This window comes from Heloderma suspectum, chromosome 4, assembly GCF_057233095.1.
Source record: "Heloderma suspectum isolate Gila_16-S chromosome 4, 16-S_ref, whole genome shotgun sequence".
NCBI classification, from domain to species: Eukaryota; Metazoa; Chordata; class Lepidosauria; order Squamata; family Helodermatidae; genus Heloderma; species Heloderma suspectum.
The window spans coordinates 267,291,376-267,316,643 of NC_139461.1; the positions used below are offsets into that span (position 1 = coordinate 267,291,376).

General features: G+C 40.8%; 1 protein-coding gene across 6 annotated transcripts in view; it reads right to left on the minus strand.

The window, feature by feature from the left end:
- Positions 1 to 25,268, minus strand: part of NDRG3 (NDRG family member 3) — a 55,699-nt gene that overhangs the window by 25,223 nt on the left and 5,208 nt on the right. For 3 of the 6 annotated variants that reach the window (XM_084853768.1, XM_084853764.1, XM_084853765.1), the window contains exons 2-3: positions 10,055 to 10,166; positions 8,043 to 8,078 (exon numbers count right to left, since the gene is read on the minus strand). In XM_084853768.1, coding sequence (XP_084709894.1) covers positions 8,043 to 8,078; positions 10,055 to 10,111 — 93 coding nt within the window. In that variant the 5' untranslated portion in view covers positions 10,112 to 10,166. Of the gene's footprint in view, positions 1 to 8,042; positions 8,079 to 10,054; positions 10,167 to 13,624; positions 13,652 to 25,268 lie in introns of those variants that run through there. The other 3 variants (XM_084853769.1, XM_084853767.1, XM_084853766.1) reach the window with 2 other exon arrangements.

The following is a 25,268-nucleotide window of genomic DNA, read 5'->3' on the forward strand; positions in this document are numbered from 1 at the left end:
TTGGGGCATAGACTTGAATTACTGTGATGTTGAATGGTTTGCCTTGGATTCGTACTGAGATCATTCTATCATTTTTAAGATTGTACCCCAGTACTGCTTTTCCCACCCTTTTGTTGACTATGAGTGCTACTCCATTTCTTCTAAGGGATTCTTGCCCACAATAGTAGATATGATGGTCACCTGAATTAAATTCGCCCATGCCTGTCCATTTGAGTTCGCTGATTCCCAAGATGTCGATGTTCAATCTTGCCATCTCATGTTTGACCACCTCCAGCTTACCTTGATTCATTGATCTGACATTCCAGGTTCCTAAACAATATTGTTCTTTACAGCATCGGATTTTCTTTTCACCACCAGACACATCCACAGCTGAGTGTCCTTTCGGGTTTGGCCCAGCCGCTTCACTCTTTCTGGCGCTACTTGGAAATATCCTCTGCTCTTCCCCAGTAGCATATTGGACACCTTCCGACCTGAGGGGCTCATCTTCCGGCGTCATCTCTTTTAGCCTTGTGATACGTTCCATGGGGTTTTCTTGGCAAGAATACTGGAGTGGGTTGCCATTTCCTTCTCCAGTGGACCACATTTTGTCAGAACTCTCTGCCATGACCTGTCCATCTTGGGTGGCCCTGCACGGCATAGCTTATGGCTTCACTGAGTTACGCAAGCCCCTTCGCCACTAATTTCAGACTTTCCTTAGGCTCATGGGCACACCTGAATTTGCAATTATCCTTAAGCTAATAAACCAAGCTTACAATTTTTAATTAGTCACGGCACCAATATGAAAAGGACTTTGTTGTAATGGTAAGTCTTGCAGCTATTCTTATTCCACAATCCTCTAGAGAAAGAGAAGGCATTGGTTGCAGGCACAGTTTCCCACTCACCTGCTTGTCCTTGGGGGTGGGGTGGAGGTGGAGAATAATGGAAGCTGCCAACAGACAAGATCCCAAGTGGCAAGCAAGCTAGTTAAGGCAGGTACATTGTGTCCAAGCACCAGGTTTGATGTAAGCTCCAGGGAACAGCTGGGACAGGGCATCCACATGTCAGGCTACATATCCAGCTTTGACTTTTTTCTGCTTAAAGCCCAGAAAGTGGGCCAGAGAGCCACCTCCTCACCATAGCACTGAGAAAGTGGCCCATCCCAGCTCCCTCTCTGTCCCCAAAAGCTGCCTGAAGGAGGTGGAAAGAAAGAGAGCTCAGGGACAAGGGACAGGGGGTAAGCAACCATTCCTTGAGACGATCAGTCTTGCAGCAGAGTCTCTAAAAGAGCAGGAATAATTTTCTCATTTGGCCACAATAGCCATCTTCTGACTCTGTAAGCACACTTCTAAAACACTACTGTAAGGGTGCAATCCTATGGGGATAGGCGGCCGCCTTCGAATTCAGAGGTGACCGCCTATCCAATGCAGGGCAGGAGAAATGCAGAGGGGATTGTCCCCTCCAAGCTTCAGCCACTCTGCATTTGTGGCTGGTCAGTTGATTTCGGCTATCTAGCCACGGGAAGGTGGAGCAGGGGAAGTGGCTGCCAGACGACACATAGGATGTGTCATACCGGTATTTCCACCTTCCCCGCCCCAGAATGCCCCATTTTTGCTGCTCCGCCCTCCTCTTCCGAGCACGGAGTACGGGGCCATTCCAAGCTGCCTGCGGGGCAGCGTGGGAGGGGGGGAAGCTGGTTCTCCAGGAACCGACCTCAGAGCACGGACATATCCTATGGCCATCTAGCTGCTGACTAGCAGCCATAGGATTGCTCCCTCTGACAAGTTTTAAAAATAAGCTCTTAGGATACTCCGTAAGGAACATGTCATAAATGCATCTATCCCCAAAGTGCCCAGCAGTTGAAAAACTTGACAAGAGGGACTTAACTAAAGCTGACTGGGGGAGGGGGTCAAACTCAACTGTGGCTGTCTGCATTGTATTAAGTGTTATTCTTTCATTACTTAGTATGTGTAGTACATGTGGAATGGGATAAGGCCCATGTTGCAAGTGGGCCCTAGCGCCAATAAACTTTTGCTTGTAGTTACCTATTATTTGGTTTTTTGTAACATCCAAACAAAAGCTACAAGTACTGTAAATGTGTTTTACAAAAGAATAGTGCTGGGCACACAAGTAGTCGTTATGGGCACAAAAGAGACACCCAGTGGACTGTAGGGACCCTGAGCTTAAGTCAGTAAGGAGAGCCCAAATCATACGCACATTTAAAATATAGCCTCCTTGCCTTTTTCTTATTTCAGCTAGTTGCATCCATGGGTACAAATGAACAACAAACATAAATAAGTATAGCTCATTTCCCACCAAGATCTGGAGGAGCACAAAGCCTCACTCATAGATTAGCAGCAGAGAACGCCTTTGTCTGAATGCCCAAACTCCAGGCCATAGCCACCATTGCCTCACGTCTTTAATAGCCCCAGTCTTAACATCCTTCCCAAGTTCCTTTTGCCACAGGACTGCTTCTGAGGAAGAGGATTGGGAAGCAGGACTCACTACCCAAGGCTCACTCTCCATGAACAGGAACTGTGCTGATTTGCAGTCACATGTGCCTTCCACCCCCAGCTGCTCTGTGAGAAAAGAAATGCACCTGGTTGGGAGGGGAGACAATCTTGATGCTCATTCACCTTGATGGATGAGACACATAGGACTAAGTTGCTCCTACTATTCCCAGCCAACTACTGCAAATGTTAGCAGAAGGAAAGAAATCAAAGACATGACCAAAGTGTCCTTCAGCTTCTAAAAACAGCACCCAGTAAATCCATTGGAACAAGAAATGCATGAACTTTAAAGCAATTTGGGAATAGTCACACACCCCTACTTCACAGCTTTGGACATGTCTCTTAGGGTTGTCGCCATGTTATCACCAAACACTGACAGTACTTTGCAACTACTCTGAAACATTGTTGGCAAGGTTTCATAATGTAATCAATTTATATAAATGTTATAGATATTACACTGTCAGCTGGGTTTTCACAGATTGTCTTCTTGTCTCTCTGGGGTCATGTATTCCCCTTGCGAAATCCATTTCTGGCAAGGCAAGGACACCAGACAGAAATTCAATTTATCAGTGTCAGACAGGACTATATCAGTTTGGCCATAACTATCTCCATCCCTTTTCCTTCACCTCCCACATTTACCCATAAGGTCCTTAAATAAACAACCATGGTAGGTTACAAAGTCACATGAAGACCAGGTTGTTCCCAGTTAAAAGGACTGGTATTATTTGTCTGTGTAGGCATCACAGGATAAATGAACTAATCTGTAAAATAGTTCATGATCATATCAATTTCAGTGTTTTTTGAGTACTCAGAGTATCATTACAAAATATGCACACACAGCAAAAGAAGGAAGCCTGATCCTCTGCTCTGTATAATTTTGTCAGGGACTGTCACCCTATTTATGGCTGGAAGCACACTTTGGAGCAATTATGATGTACACATTACAATTACTTTGACTACAAAGCTCCAAGGTCCTGAATCAACAATATTCTTAAATACACCTTTTTCTCTTAGCATTTTGAGCTTCATTTCTTCCTAGAGATGTAAATTTCTGGAAATTTTGAGGCCATGGAAAAAACAAGTTTTTCTGGTTATTTTGAAAAAAAAATGGAATTTTGGGGGGAAATGGAAAAACAAGCAATACTTATTTTTTTAGCACTCTTTACAGATCTAAAGTCACTTTGTTGCTTTAAAACAGTCCCCCACTACCTGGTGCCCTCAAGATATTTTGGAATTCAGCCCCCATCAGCCTCAAGCAGCATGGCCAATAGTCAGGAATGCTGGGTATTGTAGTCCAAAACATCTGAAGGGCATCAGGTTGGGAAGGGTTTCTTTACGAACATAAAGCAGCCTTTCTGTTCCTAAAGCTATTTTACGTATAACTTGATTTGCTCTTAAAGTTATCATGATATTTTAAAAACTTTTTAAAACTTTAAAAAGTAAACTCAGTTAGTAAATTTGTAGTTACTGTATGAATAAACTATACTTTTACATCTAATGTACCAAACATGATAATTTTATGAGCAAACCAAGATACACATAACATATTTTAGGTTCCTATTTAATGTCTGACCAGAGGGAACATCGTCGAGTCATTCCTGAAACATCTGAATCATCCTAGAAGCCAGAAGAAGCAGGAAGAACAGGAGGCAGAGGAAGACTGGTGTAGTGCATCTGTTCCTATATGTAAGGAAGTTTAAGGACATTCCTAAACCTGTTCCTATTTGTGGAGTGGAGCTTAGGGAAATCTGATCTGAAGGAAAAGCTATTTAGATTTTATTTACTCAGCTTAGGAATGGTGAGCAATCATATTTAATTTAAAATCATTTAAGCAATCTATTGCTTAATAGATTGTTTGGAGAGTGAAATTTTATTCACTTTTGTAAATAATCTAAATGTTTTCAAGTATCAAACTGATGAGACTGGAGCACAGGCATCTCCAGATTGGGATGAATAACATAAATATTTGTAGTTCTTGATCATGATTATTTTAAATAGCAATTTCACTACATCTCTTTCTTGGCATCACTGTAATATAGTTATGGTCCTAGATATGAAAATATTTCACATTTTAGGAAGAAGGCATCACATTTTTAGGCAGCAGCACCAGAGAGGACTTTAAAAAATGAAATTCCTTAGTGCCAATATGAAAGGTCTAGTAACCTGGCTTTTCCAACCTTGTTCTATGGACAGTATTGCAATCTAAACATTTATTGCTCACCTTTATTCACTTCTAACTCAGTGCTTGTGCCAAGTGTTTTGTCTCAGCTTTCATTTAATATTGGAAACAACCTTCTCACTTAACAAGCACAGAGAATATGGCAATATGACAAAGAGACTGGGTCAGATAAAACACATAGCAGGCAGTAAACACAAAACAGAGACAGTCAGAAGACCCAATGTAACATTAAACCCTTCAGGTGAAGGAGTCACAATAATACAAATGCACCCATGGCTCTACTAGCTGTGTAGGTCACAGATACCATCTGTCTGTTCACAGACAAGCCTCAGAGACAATTTAGTCTACCATCTGCTCAAGGAGTAGGACAGGTTTCTACCCCTTCATTTTCCAAGTGCAAAAGGGTAATAAACAGCAGATTTTTAAAAGTGTACATGGAGTCAGAGCTGAATTCAGATGGTTGGGAGCAAATTTAAATGACAAAAAAAATCACACCTAACAGCAAACTCAGTTGGTAAGTGCCACCAAGATTGTAGTTAAAATGGGGCCACTGAGACACACAAGGAAGGTATTGGCATGCTTGGGAGAAATCCCAACTTTGTTTTTTAAAAAATGCTGAAGAGAGCAAGCTCCCTGCAAAACAGCACAAAGCATACCCAGTAGCCACAGTGTAGAGTGAAGGTTGGAAAAGAAAAACACAACAGGGGAGTGGAATGCCCTGCTTGGAGGAGATGACTGGCTGGCACCCTGGAAAGGAGTACTCCTTTTGGGAAGAAAGACTGCAACATTTTGTTGCACATTCCACACAATATTCTGAAAAGAACCACCATGCACTTCTTATTTGATATAAGAACGGGAATAACATTAGGCAAACTTGGAGACACTGATTTGCCATTAAAAGTCAAAGCTACTCCAAATGATACAAAAACGTTTTCATCTAAGTATAGCTTAGGTCTAAGTTAAGTCCACACTGAAGTGCCTTCAGTGTAAACTAATTCCATTGTGGGGTCTCAACTTCTTTCATAATGAGTGGAAGTGCCAATGTACTATTCAAGTCAGACTAGGAGAGGCAGCAGCAATAATGCCAGGGAAAAACCATCAGCATATAGTTATCCTAACCTTAGTGGACCTGGAGAAACAAAGTCTTAATAGGGCCCTAATGGGACATGTGGTGCTATTGTGGCAGTGCTTTGTAGGAAATCTGAGGTCTCTTCTACACTCAAAAGATTAAGAAAGAGAGCACAGCCTGCAGCCCCATCATGACATGGCTCTTTCCTCCCATTGTGCTCTTTCCAACCTGGAGAACCTCATTGTTGCATCCAGAAAGCAGCACTTCCACTTCCCTGCTCATCCATGAGCAATTGCCATTTCCTCTTAGCCTGAGACTGTGTCCTATTTTCAAAGTCAAAAGGCAGGCTTCAAGGTGCTTCCTGATGTCCTGCACCTAGTAGAGGCTTCAAAGTACACATGTTCTACAGATGCACATAAAGCAGCTGTTTTGAAGAGCTGAAAAAAATTAAAGAAGCAATCTCCCACAAGTTTGACAGGTGCTGATGCCACAGAAATGAATTCCTTTTCAGATTCTTGCTGCGTATCAATGCAGAAGGGATTAGCCAAGAATATTCAGCGTTTGACAGCTAAGTAGACTTGGATGCTGTTCCAATGCCCTCTCCTTTTCCCCTCAACTTTACTTTGAAGCTAAATGTGGAGGTTGCTACTCTTCAGAGCACTTACTCTGAAACACCTCTGATCACAGAAGATCTTTTCCTCTACTTCTACTTATACCTGACATGGGAAGAGAGCTTCCCCAAAATCAACATCTTTAAAGAGCATTGCACTGATCAGTTAAAGGAGTCTTATGAGACTTAATAAAATCCAACATTCTAGCTTTTATTAAATTACTGTGGGGAGAAACTCATTGAAACCTAAACCTAAAACAATGTCCCCCTTTTTCCTGTTTCCTTCATCTAATTGCAGACAGCCTCTTCATGTTTGCCTAAGCCAGCCTTCCCCAAGCTGGTGCCCTCCAGATGTTTTGGACTACAACTTCCAGAATTCCTGACATTGGCCATGCTGGTTGGGGCTGTTGGGAGCTGAAACCTAAAACAACTGGAGGCCACCAGGTTGGAGGAGGCTGACATACACACTATTCATGTTATGTGCATCTACAACTGGAGCACAGTCCTCTGAAATTGTTAAGAACCCTTGTAAGATGTATATGACAAGACAAAAGAAGCTTTATCAACATACAAAGGTTGTTCTGCAGCTCAATGTTAAGAGCAGCTAAAATGATTAAAGCTACAGGAAGGAACATCCCGTTCAATGGTTGCTATGGACACACATTCTCCACTCATCCATTCTAAACTATTAAGAAAAAGAAGTGGCAAGTATCACCTGGTCTGTGCTCACTTCATGTCACACTTGCCAATTTTGTTTTGCATTACTTTACAGTGCATGTGAGAGACAGAGACTTACTTTTAAATCCATGTTTAACTAAAGTAGTTTGCAAGAGTTGTACTGAATTCACATTTGCACAACACTGAACAGCACTCTGGTGAAACAAATGAGCAAAAGAGAGGGGGAGCTGCAAACCCGGAAAAAGGACATAAGACAATGATCAACTCCACCTGCATATGATGCCAGAGGCCAAAAATTTACGCAAGATTTCTGCTTGCATCAAGTTTGATTAGATTCCTGTGCTGCTCTCATTCATTTCAAATGTCTTCTAAGTACAATAACTCAGATATTACAGTCCCTACCTGTGCTTTGCACAGATGCCACATCCAAGATGCCTGTTAAAATTCACATCAGATTATGATCATGTATGCCAAGGCAACTGTGAAGAAAAACTCTTAACCACAAATAACCTGGCATTTTCCACTTCAGGAGCAACTGTGACTAAGACAAGACAAGACATCAGGCCAGGCCACAGACTGGAAAATTGGCCACCCCCTATAACAGATTGGATGCTGGACTAGATGGACCCTTGGTCTGATCCAGCATGGCTCTTCTTATGTTCTTGTGGATTTTTATGACATTGAAAATAGTGCTTTATAATTTGAACATTACAACCACTTCACTGTTTTCTGAAACACTGAGCTTCAATGTACATTTGCAAATGTACAAATATTACACAAAGTTGCAACAATTTCAGCCTTCTGTTGTTTCATAAGCCAATGTGAAACTATCAGCTCCAGAACTTGGGTCTTGTGATCTGGTGGCAGATCCAACACAAGTTTCAACATACAGAAAACCAGCAAGAAGTACGTGGGAGACAATATTTTTTTTTAGTTCTCTTTTATTATTGACTCAGAAGATGAATGGATCAAGATAGATCCATTGTTGTTTTCCAAGAGAAGGCTGGTTTCAGCACTTACCTGACAGTCAAAGTCCTGGAAGTTTCGAGCTGAGTTCTGTCAAAATAAGAATAGGAGCCAATGAACAGCCCAGATTCTAGAGCAGTCTAATAAACTTTGCTCCAGCATATCACTTTCAGCAAAACTATTGCCTAAATTGAAGCTTCCTGCTCTATTGTCTGAATTAAAGCTTCCTGCACTAAACAGGACAAAAAAGTGCACAGGAATCATTACAATAAAGGAAGTAAAACTCCCCCCTCCCTTAGCCACTGAAGTGCAAAACTAGCTCATCTCATGTTGTGATATGAACTGCCAAGAATAGAAGAGGAACCAATATGGTAATTACACATTTATATACACAGATAGATCCCAGAAATACAGTCATTTCTAACACAGGGTAGCCATGTTAGTCTGTTGCAGCAAAACAAAATCCCATGGCACCTTAAAGACCAACAAATTCTCTGGCTTTTATTATCATTTCTGAATACTTTCAAAATCTTCATACATATGTGCAATCACTTATTTTCAACGTATTTTTAAACAGTCTCCAACATTATTTCAAGGCTAACATTCTCTTGTGTGTATATTATGACTTGGTGGGGCAGCTGCTTAGTGGTAGAGGCTTTGCATATAAAAGCTATAGCATCTCTGGGTAGGGCTGTGAAAGATTCCTGCCCGAAGCCCTGAAGAGATGCTGCTAGTCAGTGCAGAATTCTGAGGTAGATGGATCAATGGTATGGCCAGTGGCAGCTTTCTATGTGTTTCTTAAACACTTCTTAAACAAGTCACAGATTTGCACAAACTCAACCTCTGGCTATTATACAGATTATCACTGGATCTGGCTAGGATTTTATTTCTAGATTTTATATAAACTCCTAGTTCTCCTCCCTTTAGAAGGGAAAGATCTAAAAAGAAAAGTTATTAGTGTCTGGATTCAGGAGCAAAGAATATGTTAAAATAGTTAATGCAAATGTGCGTGAGAGAGAATTAATGAATACAGAACAGTTGAGACATGAAAGAACATGAGAAAAACAGAAGGCCCATAGGTGTTAAAGGCACATTATAAGCTAATGAGAAGAGACCAGGGAAATGACTGGATTGTGCAGAAGTAGCTGGAAATATTCATCTGTCACTATACTTCACCCCAGACAAATTAGTTATTACATTATGTGCACATAAATGCATACCCCCAGGAAGTCCGCAGATCTGACCTTTCAACCACCAAAGTGACTGCTTCAAAGTTAAAAGTGAAATGTTAATGCTGCAGTTCAGGTTTTTTCTTTTCCTTTTTAATTTGTTCACTGTGAACAACTAGTCTGTTGAGGCTTATACAATGGGATGCATATAGTCTGCAAAAAAAATCAAAATCTGTGATAAAAGGTACCTCAGTTTCTGCACTAAGAAAAGCTGAAGTCAGAGATAGATGCAAATGTCATTACTTGGATAATGTATTCTGCTTATGCTACTCATAGAAAGGGGTAAGGAATGATATAGTACACTGAAACCCTGTACCCTTTCTAACCACTGGAATTTGCTCCTCTTGAGTTTGGAAATTTCATCAGACATTTTCTTAAAAGTTTATAGACAATCTCTACCACCATTATTTGTTTATACAGTGCCATTATTGTATTGATGAAGTAGACTCTAGTCCACATGAGCTTATGCCATAATAAATTTGTTAGTCTTTAAGGTGCCGCAAGACTCTGTTATCAATGTACATGGCACTTTACAGAGTAACAACAGAAGGATAGGGCCCCTGACTTTCCATCTACAATTTGCCAAAAGAGAGGCAAAAAATGGAGACGGTAACAACAGATGTAAGAATAAACAGGAGAAGAATTTATGTTCTGTTACCTTAAAGCTAAGAACCTTTAAAAATAAGTTTACAGCATAGGTTCTCAAAATGTTAAACTCTGTTCCCAATACCAAACAGTGCAGAACTATGGAAGCCACGTAGCCCTTAATGCAAAGCTGGCACAGAACACAAAATGACTAAAGCTTTGCTAATGCTCAAACACAACCAGATGCATTACCTTATCATTCAGGAGGGGTTTGATCTCTGTCAACTGGACATCTTGCAATTCATCCATGTTTATTGAGACCACTGAAGTTAGTTGTCAAACAGCAAAGCGCTCCTACTAAAAACTGAAGAAAGAGACCATGGTTAAGATTACGGCTTTGGAAAAGATCGAGGTTTTCACAGAATGGACTGAGAGCATGGAAGAGGAACTCAAATATAGCCACAGGAAAGGTCCAAGCCTCTTGCATAGGAAGCTTCCTCCTCCCTTCACAATGCAGTACAGAGTGAGGCATTGTCTATGTCTGGCTGAATCATAAACATCAAATGAGCTTTCCTGCAAGGCACCCCTGCAATATCAGTAGAAGAGAGGCTTGTTCTGACACTCCATTGCTCTTTAAATTCCCCGTAACATCATGCAGAACACAGCAGTAATATAGTGCACCTTGCCTTTTTAAATTTTAAAATGTATTTATATATAAGGAAAAGATAGGTCATGTCTTATGCTTTTATATACAAAGGAACTACAGGGTATATAAAGCTAACCAAAAGAAATGTGAAACACAAATACATCATCAACACACACACTCACCCCACACCCTCCAAATTACCTCAGAAACCTTATGCCAGGTCACAGGTGCCTTTCCTCTATAAGGCTTAAATTATCACACTTCAGTTTATTATTTTTCTCTTCCAGGTCTACATAATGTCCTATGCAGGTATTCAGTCTTTGTGCTATTATTGTTGTGAAAATGTTTGCATCCTCCTGATTACAGTCCTCTAATATGGAGAGGTTGAAACCTTCGCCTTACTTGGGTATTCACTACCATCAAGATAAAGAGGAAGGCAGCATGTGTGTGGCAACCACATCGCTTGAAGAACTTTGCAAACTTCAAAGGTCAGGCCATATGTGCCAGGGCTTTTGTTTTTCAAATTTGTAACTACATCAAACACATATTTAATTGTAAGTTTTACCTCAATTTCATCCTTATTGTGGATCTAATCTGCCCAGAAACAGGATTAATGGAGGCAAAGTATGATAAAGATCAGAAGAGAAATTATTCAGAGAGTGCAAGGAACTACAGTGTATTTTTTAAAACATCAAAGGTATTAATCTTGACAGTTTTTATGAAGCCTGTGCACTACATCTTTTATTTCATATTACTCAATTAAAGTGCTTACAACATTTATAAAACCACGCTTCAGTTTAAAAACTGCTTCAATTGTGTTAAACATTTCTATATTTTTGAAAATTCAAATATGTTTAAGTGGCAGCACTGTGGCAAGGCTGTCATTTCTTTAACAAACTTTTCTCTATTCTGACTCTTCTCCTTTTGGTGGAATGATTCACTAATGAGAGTTCCTGTAATGGTAGACTTAGGGGCATCTCAAACTGTAATTGCCTGAAAGCAAGGAGTACTGTTTAAAATAGTTTTAAATCTCTTTTAATTTTGCAGTAGCAAACAATTGAATCTCCATGATGATCTATCCCATAGCTCCCTTTGTGATTTAGCTGTGACTGAACATCACTAGTGTAAAATGAGGCATTGAGAAACATGTAGTGTAATCTCGGGCAGGGTTGCTGCACTGCTGAAATAATGGCTTCTTTATTCGATGGATTATAAAAACCTCTAGATGTCAATTAAATTAAATTTGGGAACTGCCAGTAAGCTACTGCTATCATCCCCTTTCTCTTCTTGGCTGGAGTTTGAGTGCAGCACGCCTTTCAAATGGCCCAGTGCAGAATGCAACAGGAAGCTCCACGTTACTAGGCAGGTGTGCTCTTATAGACAGCCTCCATGTTTTGGACAGCATTACTATTCAGGACCACCCCTACCCTACCATTAGGCAGAATAAGATGGCTGCCTCAGGCAGCTGATTTCCGGTGTCATGAAAGGGCAGTAAATTGTTAGTAAAATAAAATTATAATAAATTAAATGACTACCAGGCAAGGGGAGAAGTGCTTGTGGGATATTCTGCCTCAGGTGCCAAAATAACCTGACTGATTTAGGATACTATTTACCTTGTTTGGGAGAGCAGGGGGCACCATTTGCTGCTCTACCTCAGACAGCAAAACATCCCAGGCCAGCCCTGTTGTAAATTCTCCCCAAGAGTTCACAAAACCTTCCCCACTTCTGAAGTATGAATACCACTACTGATAATTGGATTCACTTGTCTCTAACACAGGTCTTTACAGGGTTAATACTACCACAGGTCTAACAACTGGAATGATCCAAGAAGCAAGTTGTACATCTGATGCTGAAGAAAGCAGTGGCCGGTGGGATTCAAGCCTTGTTCTCCGCTATTGGTAAATATAGTCGGCTGATGTTTCCAAGGCAACTGTGTGTGTTCTCCTTGGATATGCAAGGGAAGGCTGGCTAAGAAGTTCTCCTGCACAAACCTAACTATCTCTTATTTTGGACTGGTATTTGGCATCTCAAATCTCCAATACCCAGGCACAGAAACCTAACACATTAGAAATGAGATGAGAGATTGGGCTGGGGAGGAGAAGAGAGGGAGTTGGGCTTTCCCTTCATATCTTACCAACCTACTCTAATGGGTTTTTGCATAGCCGTAAGCATCCTAGTTTCTACCAGGGCAGGCCCATCCACAAAACATGGTGAGGTGCCCACATCAGACAAAGGAGCAGGAGGAGCAGTGAAGTAGTACATTGTGCCTCCTCACTCTTGCCAGGAGGGCCTACAGGGTGGCCTCTACAGGAGTCACCTGCCCTTTCCTTCCCTGCTTGCACTTGGCCACAGAGCTCTCGCAATCTCCTGCAAAAGCCCCATAAGGTTTTGTAAAACCTATGGGGGCTCTCCGCAGAGCTGAAGCAGCAAAGGTATGGGAGAGCACGGGATGGGAACTGCAGCAGCAAGATATCTTGTGCCAGGGCTAGTTTCTACTGCTGCAAGGTATAAAGGTTAATACTGCTATTAGACCAAAACAGAAGCTTTATTTATTGTTCTTACTAAGCCAAGAAAGTACCAGCAGCCCAGAGCACAGAGACATTACTGGTCTAAACTTTAAACCTGTAGCCTAGAGATTAGGCTTTAAGACATGCCTATCAGTGAACCACAGAGTACCATAGCATGCCTGTGGCACTTCATACTACCACTGTCTGAATAGAGCACATTCAGGACAGAGCTATTATTCATCCAGGGTGCAATGGTTCTCATTCTGAGTATTTTTTATATGTAAATGAGCATTGGACTTTCAGGAAAGCTACTGTTGGTCTTAGTGATACAAGTATATATTCGATTTGTAACACCTTTGTTTTTCCCCAAATGTGCGATCTCTGGTTGTCAAAAGAAAAAAGAAGTTACTTTTATAAATTATTCCCAACTCCCCAATATTGTAGTGAATTAGAATGAATTGTTATCAGAAATATAAGTGTTGTGGATTCTCTGAAATATTTTAGTGAGGTGACATTAGAATTAATGCAGTTTTCCCAATAGGGATGGGCACAGCTAATGCATAGCTGACTCTGCAAAACTGTCAATTCAGTCACTGGACAAGATTGATAAATATTCCAACTGATTTTTTTTAATCTTTCCTCCCCTTTCCTAAATTTGCAGTCATTTACCTATCTGTATTTTCCTTGGCTGAATATTTGTTGCTTTTTTCTTAAAATCCCTGGAAAAAATTGAGATTTTTTAAAAAATACTTATTTATTTTGTCTTTATAAATGAAATAAACAATACCAACAACCTGATCAATAACTACAATTTCCCAGCAATGCAGTATTCTTATGAGGTCACAACATAACAAAAAGAAAAAGAAAGGAAAAAAAAAAGACAAGACAAGAATAAAAGAAAAGAAATTTCCCTTTTTCCTTTTCTTCCCTCTCATCTTTTAAAGGGTTAAATTTAAACTCCAATTTCCACGGGCTTCAGATGCCTTTCTATTTTAAAAACTATACCTATATCATTAGCAATATTACAATTTAATAATCAACCTTACATTTCAATGTCATATCATCAATCTTATAACAAGGAAGCAGGCCTACAATTCATTCTCAGTAACTATATATTGCCCTTAAGTTAAAATATAATAGTAATAATAAAGCTTAACAATTCAACCAACCAAAAATCTTACTGAGTAATCTTATAGTAATGATGATGATAGTGATAATAATAACAGTGATTTTAAAAAAGGATGTAATTATAATGTTATATAATAATAACACTTAAAAGCAACCTTACAACAATCAGTGATATATTTTATACTAGATATATAAATGAGTGTGCACAATAAAACCTCCAACAAGATATTTAAATACAGCATATCATATCTATTTTGGAAAAAGAGAATTTAAAGAAAAATAAAAAAGAAGAAAAATGAAAGAAAGTAAACGAATATATGTATAATCAGATATCTTCTGTCCTAGCCTGAATCATGTAGACTAAACATAAACAGTTAACAAAGCTTATTTAAAAATTCCAGTTCATGGGGCTGGAACAGAAATCTCATGCATTTTTACATTCAGCTATACCTCCGCCATTTCATGATTTAGGAACTTCTTCATGTGACCTTCCGAAACAATGCAAAATGTAGCAGGATATTTTAAATAATATTGTAAGTTCATTTGTTTTGCCATATTCTTCGCCTTGATGAATTGCCTTCTTCTATTCGCCACCTCTTTGATGTAATCTGGAAACAACATAACTTTATCTTGTTTCCAAAAAAGACTTCCACCTTCACTTGCCAAACGCAGGATATAATTCTTTGTGGAGACTCTTGCAAATTGGACTATAATCGTATGGTCAGTCCCTTTAGCATTTGGCACACGAAATGCCTGCTCAATATCAAGTAAATAATCAGATGGCACAGGGAGTATCTCATGCAAAGCTTGTCCACAAAGGTAGGCAAATTTACATCACTAGGCAGATTTTTAATCCCAATAATACATACATTGGATCTGCGCGTGAAGGCCTCCAGTTATGAAATTCTGGCAGAGATATTTTTGAAAAAAGCTTGTGTCGTAGTTTCATTCATTGTCAGCCTATCTTTTAGCTCATTAACTTTCGTCTCCATTTTTTGCCAGGAAGCGTTAATTAAATCCACAGCTCCTTGCAGGGCGGTGATGGAATTTTGGATTAAATCCAACCTCTTGGCTTACTCCACAAATTACAAAGATAAAGTTTTTATCAAAGTAAATAATTCCCCTATATCTGCTGTTCTCGGAGCTTTTGGCAAAGGAGGTACAGGAGGAGTGGGTGGCGATGCAATCCCCTTCCTTCTCCTCAGTGTAGCCATGTTTCTCTTCAAACAAATCTTGCAGGTCCTCAAATATTCTCCAATATTGTTGATATCCTTAAAGCATCCCTCAGGTGTTGGTGATACTTCTTAATCCATATATTACAATGGAACACATCAGCCCTGTTTTCTCCTATTAAATAGGAGTTTCAGAACAGCTTTTTGCGATGGTTAAGCTCTGGGAAGATAATTATGGAATCCAGCCCCCCCACTGCCTTGTGGGGAGTACTTTTCTCCAAGATGTTATCCAGATGCTGCCTTGCCCCCCCTTTTAATTCCAAGGGGGAGATGAAAAGGTTTTTCAACCTTTTAAAAAGCTGTTTGAGATAGTGTCCCGCAGAGACTCCGCGGGATGCTGCGAGGGAGACATTGGTTCCAACCAGAAGTCGAAAAAATTGAGAAATTAAGTTCATTTCTGTCATTGGATATCATTTCAGAAGATGCTTATGCTACAAAATGTATTTTATATAATGGCAAGTAGTCCAAGCTAGGTTTTTGTGGAGGAAATTAAATAAGCTTTCCCAAGTTCCTTGCAATAATTATATATTTTTCAAATAACCATGAAGTAAAGAAACACGTAAAGTACTACAACAAAACAAAGTCACAAATTCAGACAGCCAACTGCTGGCAATGTTTAAAATTCCAGTGGCTACTATCCTTGTTATATAATTGATTACCACCTCTTCTAGCTGCATTTTCTTTTATTTAACAAAATAATATAGTTTAATACTGTACTTTACCTTAACTTTAAGACAATGACCCACCCTTTCATTTTTAAAATAAAGACTCCATATACATTAAGTCACAGGGTTTAGGAAAAGGGTTTTAAAACAAAAAGAACTACATCCATCTACGGACAAGAGACAAATAATGATTGCATCATACAAATAATCAGGAATACATATATGGAATGCTTAACCTCAAAGACTGTTTTGCCTGCTATAAAAAAACTTCTTACTCAGTTATATTAGTGGCTTGTAAACACCTGCAATCTCACAAGGGAACAGAGAGCACTGGATGGAAAACTCCATTTCTCAACATAGTTCAGCTACAAATAAGTACTAAAGCAGTGATCTTCATCCAGCCCAATTGTGGGACTCAACTTTAACCCTAAAACTTGCAACATGAGAACCTCTTTCAAGCTTACATTACAAGATACGTTAATCTTCAGACTTAGAGGAAAGGTGAATTTATACATAATCTACTGTGCAATGTTCATTATATCCTTTTACAATCACTATCAAATAAAAAACAGTATTTTTTAAAGGCCATTTTAATATGACATTTGAAATGTTTCCTTAAATATTTTATTTGAAGGGTCGCCATTACAATGGATTGCTAAAATCATTTTCAACCATTTCTTGCTTTCGTTTTGTGGGCCCTTAGAACACAGATAACGAAACTCTTAATCTTTAAACAATCTGATACCCCCCAAAGATACATCTCACGCTTTCATTTTTGGAAACAGCACAGGTTTTTTCATCTATATTTGCAACAAGAAAGAACATGTATCATTTGCAAATACACAACATTGTTAAACTGGCAAAATAAGGTATGATCAGGGTATAATTTCTGCCAGGGCTCCCGCTCTATTGTCATTTTTCAGTACCAGGCCAGAGCCCTGGAATCTATGAAGGTTCGTCCGAGTATCTACAGAATGCCTTTCACTTGCTCTGGAGCAACTACAATCACCCTCCCTGCTGTAAAGTGTTGGGGCTGCAATACAGAGCACAGTGGTACCAAGGTTGTGAAAAGCACACATTGCTACTGCCTCAAGCAAACTCTGTGCCTCTGAAAGGGGCTGTTGGAATGCAGATGCACCCTGTGCTGTAATGGAAAGTATGCATACTAAATGCAGGTATGAGGACACAACTGTGACTCACAGAACCTGCATTTGAACATTTACAAAAATACAAACAAGATGGCAACCTACAGAGACCAGTTCTGGGGCTCCAGTTGAAGACCTCTGTACTACAGAACTAGTTAGGAACAAAATGTGGTCTAGTGGTAAGTGATTAGAGAGAATTCTTTTGAAGCCTAATGAGAGTAAACTGAAATATATGCCCACTACATCATAAATGTAGTGGAACAGCAAAGGTCAGTCACACACAGCTAATAACTGGTATAAGACCTATAGAACGGACAGAACAGATGGTACTGTAGGTAGCATGATATTGTGTATGCCAAAGATGACAAATACTAATGATTTTTTTTTTTTTTTTTTAAGAAACACGTTTATCTACCAGATCACTTTGGGTAGCATTTCAAGGTCAAAAACTAGGGTCATACTATCGCCCAAACAAAATAATATAATGAAGTGGAAATATAAAAACAAGTCAAGATGTCAGCAAATAAAGTTGTAGTAGCAGCATTTGTAGTAATAGACAACTTTCATAATCCTGAAATTGACCAGGTAAATGTAAATGCCTAAATAATTTCATTTGTTCCATCTGGGAACTTATCTTTGAATAGCTCCATGGAAAGTGCCAGAATGAAAAAAGAGATCAGTCTCATACGATACATTTATTGTGGTTTACAGTGCCTGTTTAAGAAAATCATATGTCCAGCAGGATCTTTAAAATACTAGCTAGCTTTGGAGTTTAGCAATATTAAAATACATCGGTTCAACATTATGAAAAACAGTGGCTCTTGAAGTCAGGAACAAGCTATCAGGAGTGTACAGTCCTTGTGTGTATGTAGATAAAGAGGGTCTTAGATATGGTTCCCTGTCCTTGGGGAAACATACTGGACTTAATGACCCATCAGGTCCTTTGTAATGCTACAGTTCTGGTTATATTACTAGATGCTACATGCACACCACACACATGGATTTCTGGATGTTTCTCTCAGACTTTGACTGATATTTTTTATTTATTATTAAATTTATTAATCGCCCATCTGGCTGGTCACCCAGCCACTCTGGGCGATGTACAACACACCATAAAACAATTTAAAACAATAAAATTCTACCATAATTTTTTTTTTAAATACCCTAACCCACCCCAAATGCCTGCCTGAACAACCACGTTTTTAATGCACGACGGTACTTGATACTTCCAAGCTTAGATCAACTGAAAGTTTTCCTAAAGAGATATAATAGTATGGAGTTAGTTGAAAATGGCACAGCACTCGATGATTTCGATTACAAAGAACGGTCAGAGTTCTAAATTGCATAGGGAGCCTACACAAGCAGGATCCTTGCTGCAGACACTCAGCTTCCAACACCGATGCTTTTCAACTTATTCATACAGTCAGGGCCAGAAATATTGGAACAAGGATAACTGTTTTGGCAGTTGGCCAAACTCTGTACACCACCACATTGAAGTTGAAAGGAAACACACCCAGATGGGAGTGAAGTCAGGACTCTCAGCTGTAATTCAAGGGGTTGGACAAAAGTGGGGCACTAACCATTCAGGAAGGACAGCGAGTGGCAGACACACACACCCATCCTTGGTGGCTCATAAGTAATGGAACAAATGGCTGACAAGCAGCTGCATGGCCAGGTGTGGCCTGTTTCCTGGGTACCCCATGACCAATCAAGCAGATAAAAGGCCTGGAGGTGGTTCTGAGTGTTACATTTGCATTTGGTAGCTCTTCACTGGAACTCCCAACATGAGGGCCAAAGAGGTGTCCATGCGAGTGAAGGAGGCCATCATTAGGCTGAGGAGACAAAATAAACCCATCAGAGAGATAGCAAAAACAGTGGGAGTGGCCAATACAACTGTTTGGAACATCCTGAAAAAGAAGGAATTAACTGGCAGGCTCGGCAACAGCAAAAGGCCTGGCAGACCACAGAAGACAACTAAAGTGGATGACCGCAGAATTCTGCTCATGGTGATTAGGAACCCTTTCACAACATCTAGCCAGGTCAAGAACGCTCTTGCGGAGGTAGGCATGTCATTGTCAACATGGTCAGTCAAGAGACGACTTTATGAATGTAAATACAGAGGCTTCACAACAAGGTGCAAACCACTGGTAACGCTCAAGAACTGAAAGGCCAGATTAGTCTTTGCCAGCAAAATCTAAAAAAGCCTACCTAGTTCTGGAATAAGATTCTTTGGACTGATGAAACCAAGATTAACTTGTACCAGAATGATGGGAAGAGAAAAGTATGGAGAAGGGAAGGAACAGCTCATGATCCAAAGCATACCACATCATCTGTCAAACATGGTGGAGGCAGTGCTGTGGCATGGGCATATATGGCTGCCAATGGAGCTGGGTCACTGGTGTTTATTGATGACCTGACTCCTGATAAAAGCAGCAGGATGAATTCTGAAGTGTATAGGGCCATACTTTCTGCTCAGATTCAGCCGAATGCTGCCAAACTGATAGGACGCCGCTTCATATTGCAGATGGATAATGACCCAAAACATACAGCAAAAGCTACCCAAGAGTTTCTCCAGGCAAAGAAGTGGGATGTTCTTCAATGGCCAAATCAGTCACCTGATCTCAACCCAATAGAGCATGCTTTTCACTTACTGAAGGCAAGACTGAAGGCAGAAAGACCCACAAACAAGCAGCAGCTGAAGGCAGCTGCAGTAAAGGCTTGGCAAAGCATCTCGAGGGAGGAAACTCAGCATTTGGTCATGTCCATGGGTTCCAGACTTCAGGCAGTCATTGACTGCAAATGATTTTCATCCAGGTATTAAAGGCGATCCTTAAGTTTGAAATGATGTTGGTTTGTTCCATTACTTATGATCCACCAACGATGGGTGTGTGTGTGTATGCCACTGGCTGTACTTGGTTAGTGCCCCACTTTTGTCAAACCCCTTGAATTACAGTTGAATTCATCCTGACTTCGCTCCCATCTGGGTGTGTTTCCTTTCAACTTCAATGTGGTGGTGTATGGAGGCCAACTGCCAAAACAGTTATCCTTGTTCCAATATTTCTGGCCCTGACTGTAAATGATCCGGAATTAGGAGTGATCAGTGAGGCAGTATGCCCATGTACAGCAGTTTGCTTGAGAACATGTCTGGGAGGGTGCTATTGCACTCATGTCCTATTTATGCATTTTCCACAGGCAGCCGGTTGGCCACTCTGTGAACAGAATGCTGGACTAGATGGACCTTAGTCTGATCCCACATAGCTCTTCTTAAGTTCTCAACAAAGGGATGATGGTAGAGCCAAGTGACTGGACCATTGCAGAGTGGTGGAGCCAATGAATAAGTAACATCTGAGAACAAGATAGACAAGCCACATCATGACTACCTTTCTAAAGAGGATTCTAGTAGCAGAACCTTACACATACTGACATGGGAATAGGTTCCATTGAAATCAATGGGGCTTACTTATGAGTAGACAAGTGTAAGATTACACTGTAAAATCACAGTTAAGTGTTTTGTTTTTAGGAAAAACGCAGCACTATATTCCTGGAAATATATGTACTAATGAACAACAGCGCAAGCCTCAAGTTGATGTAAGCTAAACACTGCCTTGTTGTGGCGAAGGGGCTTGCGTAACTCAGTGAAGCCATAAGCTATGCCGTGCAGGGCCACCCAAGACGGACAGGTCATGGCAGAGAGTTCTGACAAAATGTGGTCCACTGGAGAAGGAAATGGCGACCCACTCCAGTTTTCTTGCCAAGAAAACCCCATGGAACGTATCACAAGGCTACAGGAAAGAACTTAATGTCCCTGATAGCCATGATAGTGCGGTCACTGAACTTGAGCCGGACATCCTCGAGAGTGAAGTCAAGTGGGCCTTAGGAAGCATTACTAACAACAAAGCTACCGGAGATTACAGTCTTCCAGCTGAGCGATTTAAAATCCTAAAAGGTGATGCTGTTAAAGTGCTGCATTCAATATGCCAGCAAATTTGGAACACTCAACAATGGCCACAAGACTGGAAAAGATCAGTTTACATTCCAATTGCAAAGAAGGGCAACGCCAAAGAGTGTTCAAACTACCACACAATTGCACTCATTTCACATGCCAGCAAGGTGATGCTTAAAATTCTACAAGCTAGGCTTCAGCAGTATGTGAACCGAGAACTACTGGAAGTACAAGCTGGGTTTTGAAGAGGCAGAGGAAGTAGAGATCAAATCGCCAACATTCGCTGGATCATGGAGAAAGCAAGAGAATTCCAGAAAAACATCTATTTCTGCTTCACTGACTACGCTAAAGCCTTTGATTGTGTGGATCACAACAAACTGTGGCAAATTCTTAAAGTGATGGGAGTACCAGAACACCTTACCTGTCTCCTGAGAAACCTGTACGAGGGTCAAGAAGCAACAGTAAGAACCAGACATGGAACAACCAAGTGGTTCAAAATTGGGAAAGGAGTACGACAAGGCTGCATATTGTCACCCTGCTTATTTAACTTATATGCAGAGTACATCATGAGAAACGCCGGGTTGGATGAATCACAGGTCGGAATTAAGACTGCTGGGAGAATTATCAACAACCTCCGATATGCAGACGATACCACCCTAATGGCAGAAAGCGAAGAGGATCTAAAGAGCCTCTTGTGGAGGGTGAAAGAGGAGAGTGCAAAAGCTGGTTTGAAACTCAACATTAAAAAAACTAAGATCATGGCATCTGGCCCCATCACTTCCTGGCATATAGAAGGGGAAGAAATGGAAGCAGTGACAGATTTTACTTTCTTGGGCTCCAAGATCACCGCAGATGGTGACTGGAGCCATGAAATTAAAAGACGCTTGCTCCTTGGGAGGAGAAAGCTATGGCAAACCTAGACAGCATAGTAAGAAGCAGAGACATCACCTTGCCGACAAAGTCCGTCTAATCAAAGCTATGGTTTTCCCAGTAGTAATGTATGGCTGTGAGAGCTGGACTAGAAGGAAGGCTGACCGCCGAAGAATTGATGCTTTCGAACTGTAGTGCTGGAGAAGACTCTTACGAGTCCCCTGGACTGCAAGGAGGTCAAATCAGTCCATCCTAAAGGAAATCAACCCTGAGTGCTCATTGGAAGGACAGATACTGAAGCTGAAGTTCAAATATTTTGGCCACCTAATGCGAAGAGAAAACTCTCTGGAAAAGACCCTGATGCTGGGAAAGACTGAAGGCAAAAGGAGAAGGGGACGGCAGAGGATGAGATGGCTAGATAGCATCACCGATGCAATGAATATGAACTTGAGCACACTCCGGGAGAGAGCGCAGGACAGGAAGGCCTGGCGTGCTATGGTCCATGGGGTCACGAAGAGTCGGACACGACTGAATGACTGAACAACAACAACAACAAACATTGTTTTCCATAAGCTTTCATCAATAGGAAAACATGGATAGAACAGTGCAGCTTGCCACAGCCTGCAACATTTAACGAAGCCACTAGAGGAATGTTAAGAACATCAGAATAGGGATGACTGAGGAATTCGATCTTTGTAAATCACAACAGGAAATGACCTATCAGTATATCCCAGACTCACATGTGGATGTGTGGTGGCTATCCATTGCCCTTCTTGGGACATTGTGATGCAGTTCTTGGCTAAATGTATCACAATACATGTAAAAATGCATATTTTTAAATGAAACATTTTTGAAAAAGTATTTACGTGTGAATTTCCTTACATGTGTTTTTTTTTAAATATTGCAGATTAATGTAGAGACAAGACAGAATGGACTTCTGAGTGAATACCTGCAAAAGTGACACAGACATTCATTCATCCCTACTTCAAACAACATTTGAACTTGGGTTTATTTTCTATACCCATATCCTTCTCATGGATAGAAAAATACTAAGCACCTGGTACCTGAAAATTAATTTCTTCCTATATATAGCATACATATAGGCTTGAATCCAGACAGTCTATTCCATGAACAGATCCCCTTCTGGTCGTGTAAGAAAATGAGATCCAGTGGAGGCTCCCCATTGGAGGAAAGGGTGAAGAGACAATTCTCATTGGTTCCCCCTTCCCTCTGCAATCCCCCATGCCTCCTCTCACACTGATCTGGAGGGCCTTACAACACCCCCAGAACAGATTTTCAGGTGGCACAGTGGGAAGGAGGGATCCACAAAAATGGCCTCCTGTCTTTGTCCAGCATTAGTGGATCTCCACCAATTGCAAGCCTGGATCCAATCCATTGTGTTCAGAATCTTCACAATACTTTATATACAACATTTTCTTGGAGTCCTTCCCTACAACTGTTAAGTTAGAACAGTATTACACCCATTCTGTAGATGGGGGGCTGAGAGGGTGTGGATTGCCTAAGGCCCACTTGTAAGTTAATGGCAGAAGCAAGGTTCAAATGCTACATGGCTAGTCTCTTAACCATAATGCTATGCTATCACAATATACTTCTGACAAAGCAGTAGTGTGGTGGGAGGTAGGGCTTCCTGTATATTTTCTCTGTTCACAAACAGAGAACAGCTCTTTAGAGTGGCTAAATGTTTTCGTATGATTCTATACGGCAATGGAACCAATTACCTGGGGAGGTGGTGGGCTCTCCCACACTGGAGGCCTTTAAGACGAGGCTGGACAGCCATTTGTCAGGGATGCTCTGACTTGGATTCCTGCATTGAGCAGGGGGTTGGACTCGATGGCCTTGTAGGCCCCTTCCAACCCTACTATTCTATGATTCTATGATTCCCGGGAATGCAGGCAGGGTCAGGGGTTGAGAGGCTGTTGCATTCATTGGCTCCATGGCTTCTCCCTCCCCACCAACGTTACACTCCCACCACATCCATTTTTTCCCCAGTGACTGGGAGGGGGTTGGGATCCGCAGCCAGGTCTCCTCCTTTGTAGTCAGAGCTCCGTCTCCAACCTCAGAGGGGGAAATCCACTACATTTTATGGACCCTGGGACACAGTCTAGGGCCAGAAGATTGCTCCCTGAGGACACAATCTTATTCGATCCACCCTGGCTACTCGTAAACCTCCAAACTCAAGAGGCTTACAAGAATCGAATGCACAGCAGGAATTGCATTGTGCCCCCTGCTCAGCATTTTAGTTAGACGAGCATTTTCACCTGTCTAGCAGAGGCTTCAGGGAGGGAAAGAAGCTGGGGACAGGGGTCTCCTCCCCTCCCTGCCCACTGGCATGCCCCCTTTCACCCCTCTATGAGCTTGCATTTGCAAGCTTGTACAGGCACAGGCAGCCAGCATAGTTTTCCCTGCACCGGCTGTGAGGCGGTGAGGAGCTCGGACTCCTGGGTCTGAGGTCAAAGCATTGTCTCTGGCCTCAGATCCAGGAATTTGAAATATTGTATGTCCCCCAGACACTGTCTAAGGCCATAGGATTGGTCCCTAAGATGCTTATTTTAATTTCCTGTTATGGACCTTAAATACTTTTTTTGTGGGATAAGTTTTCACAGGCTAGAGTATTTTTCAGAAATAGTTTTTCAAGATATATCATTTATATTTTTTGACCACTGGGTTTGGAAAAGCTACTGAGCGGGTTATTTATTTTTAACATTTCTTGCGATAGCATTATACCATTTTACTCAGTGTCTAGTGAAAAAATGTTTTGTGCAGGTTGCAGAATTTATGTAGACTGTCAACAGAATGCATTAATAAGTCCATATGCACAAAAGGTTTTAATAAAAAGTTTTGTGCAACCTAATTCAATACACATCTGACTAATTGAAAATTTAAAAATTGTGTAAAGTTCTATGTTCAAAAGAGAGTGGAAAGTCTGCTATATTTCACTTATAACGCTTTCCAACTTCCAACTACTCCCAACTAAAAACTTTAATGCCTTACCATATTCTAAGAAAGGGAGCTCTGTGTGCATAAGCAGGATTCCACCCACATATCAAGCTTTACCAAAGGTAAATCTTATAAAGAATTATGTATGTTTGCCATCTGATTTGCAAAGATTTATCTAATTGGAACAGAATTTTTCTACTACCAAAATAAAGCCTTTGATGTGAATTTACAACATGCTGAATTCCTTCTTTGTTAGTATGTGTAAGACCTTTTAAGAATCCACAGGGACATGACATAACAGGACAAACCCTAGGATCACCAGAAAGAGGAATATGTTAAGGGACTGACAAGCTGCTGCAACTATTTTATGTA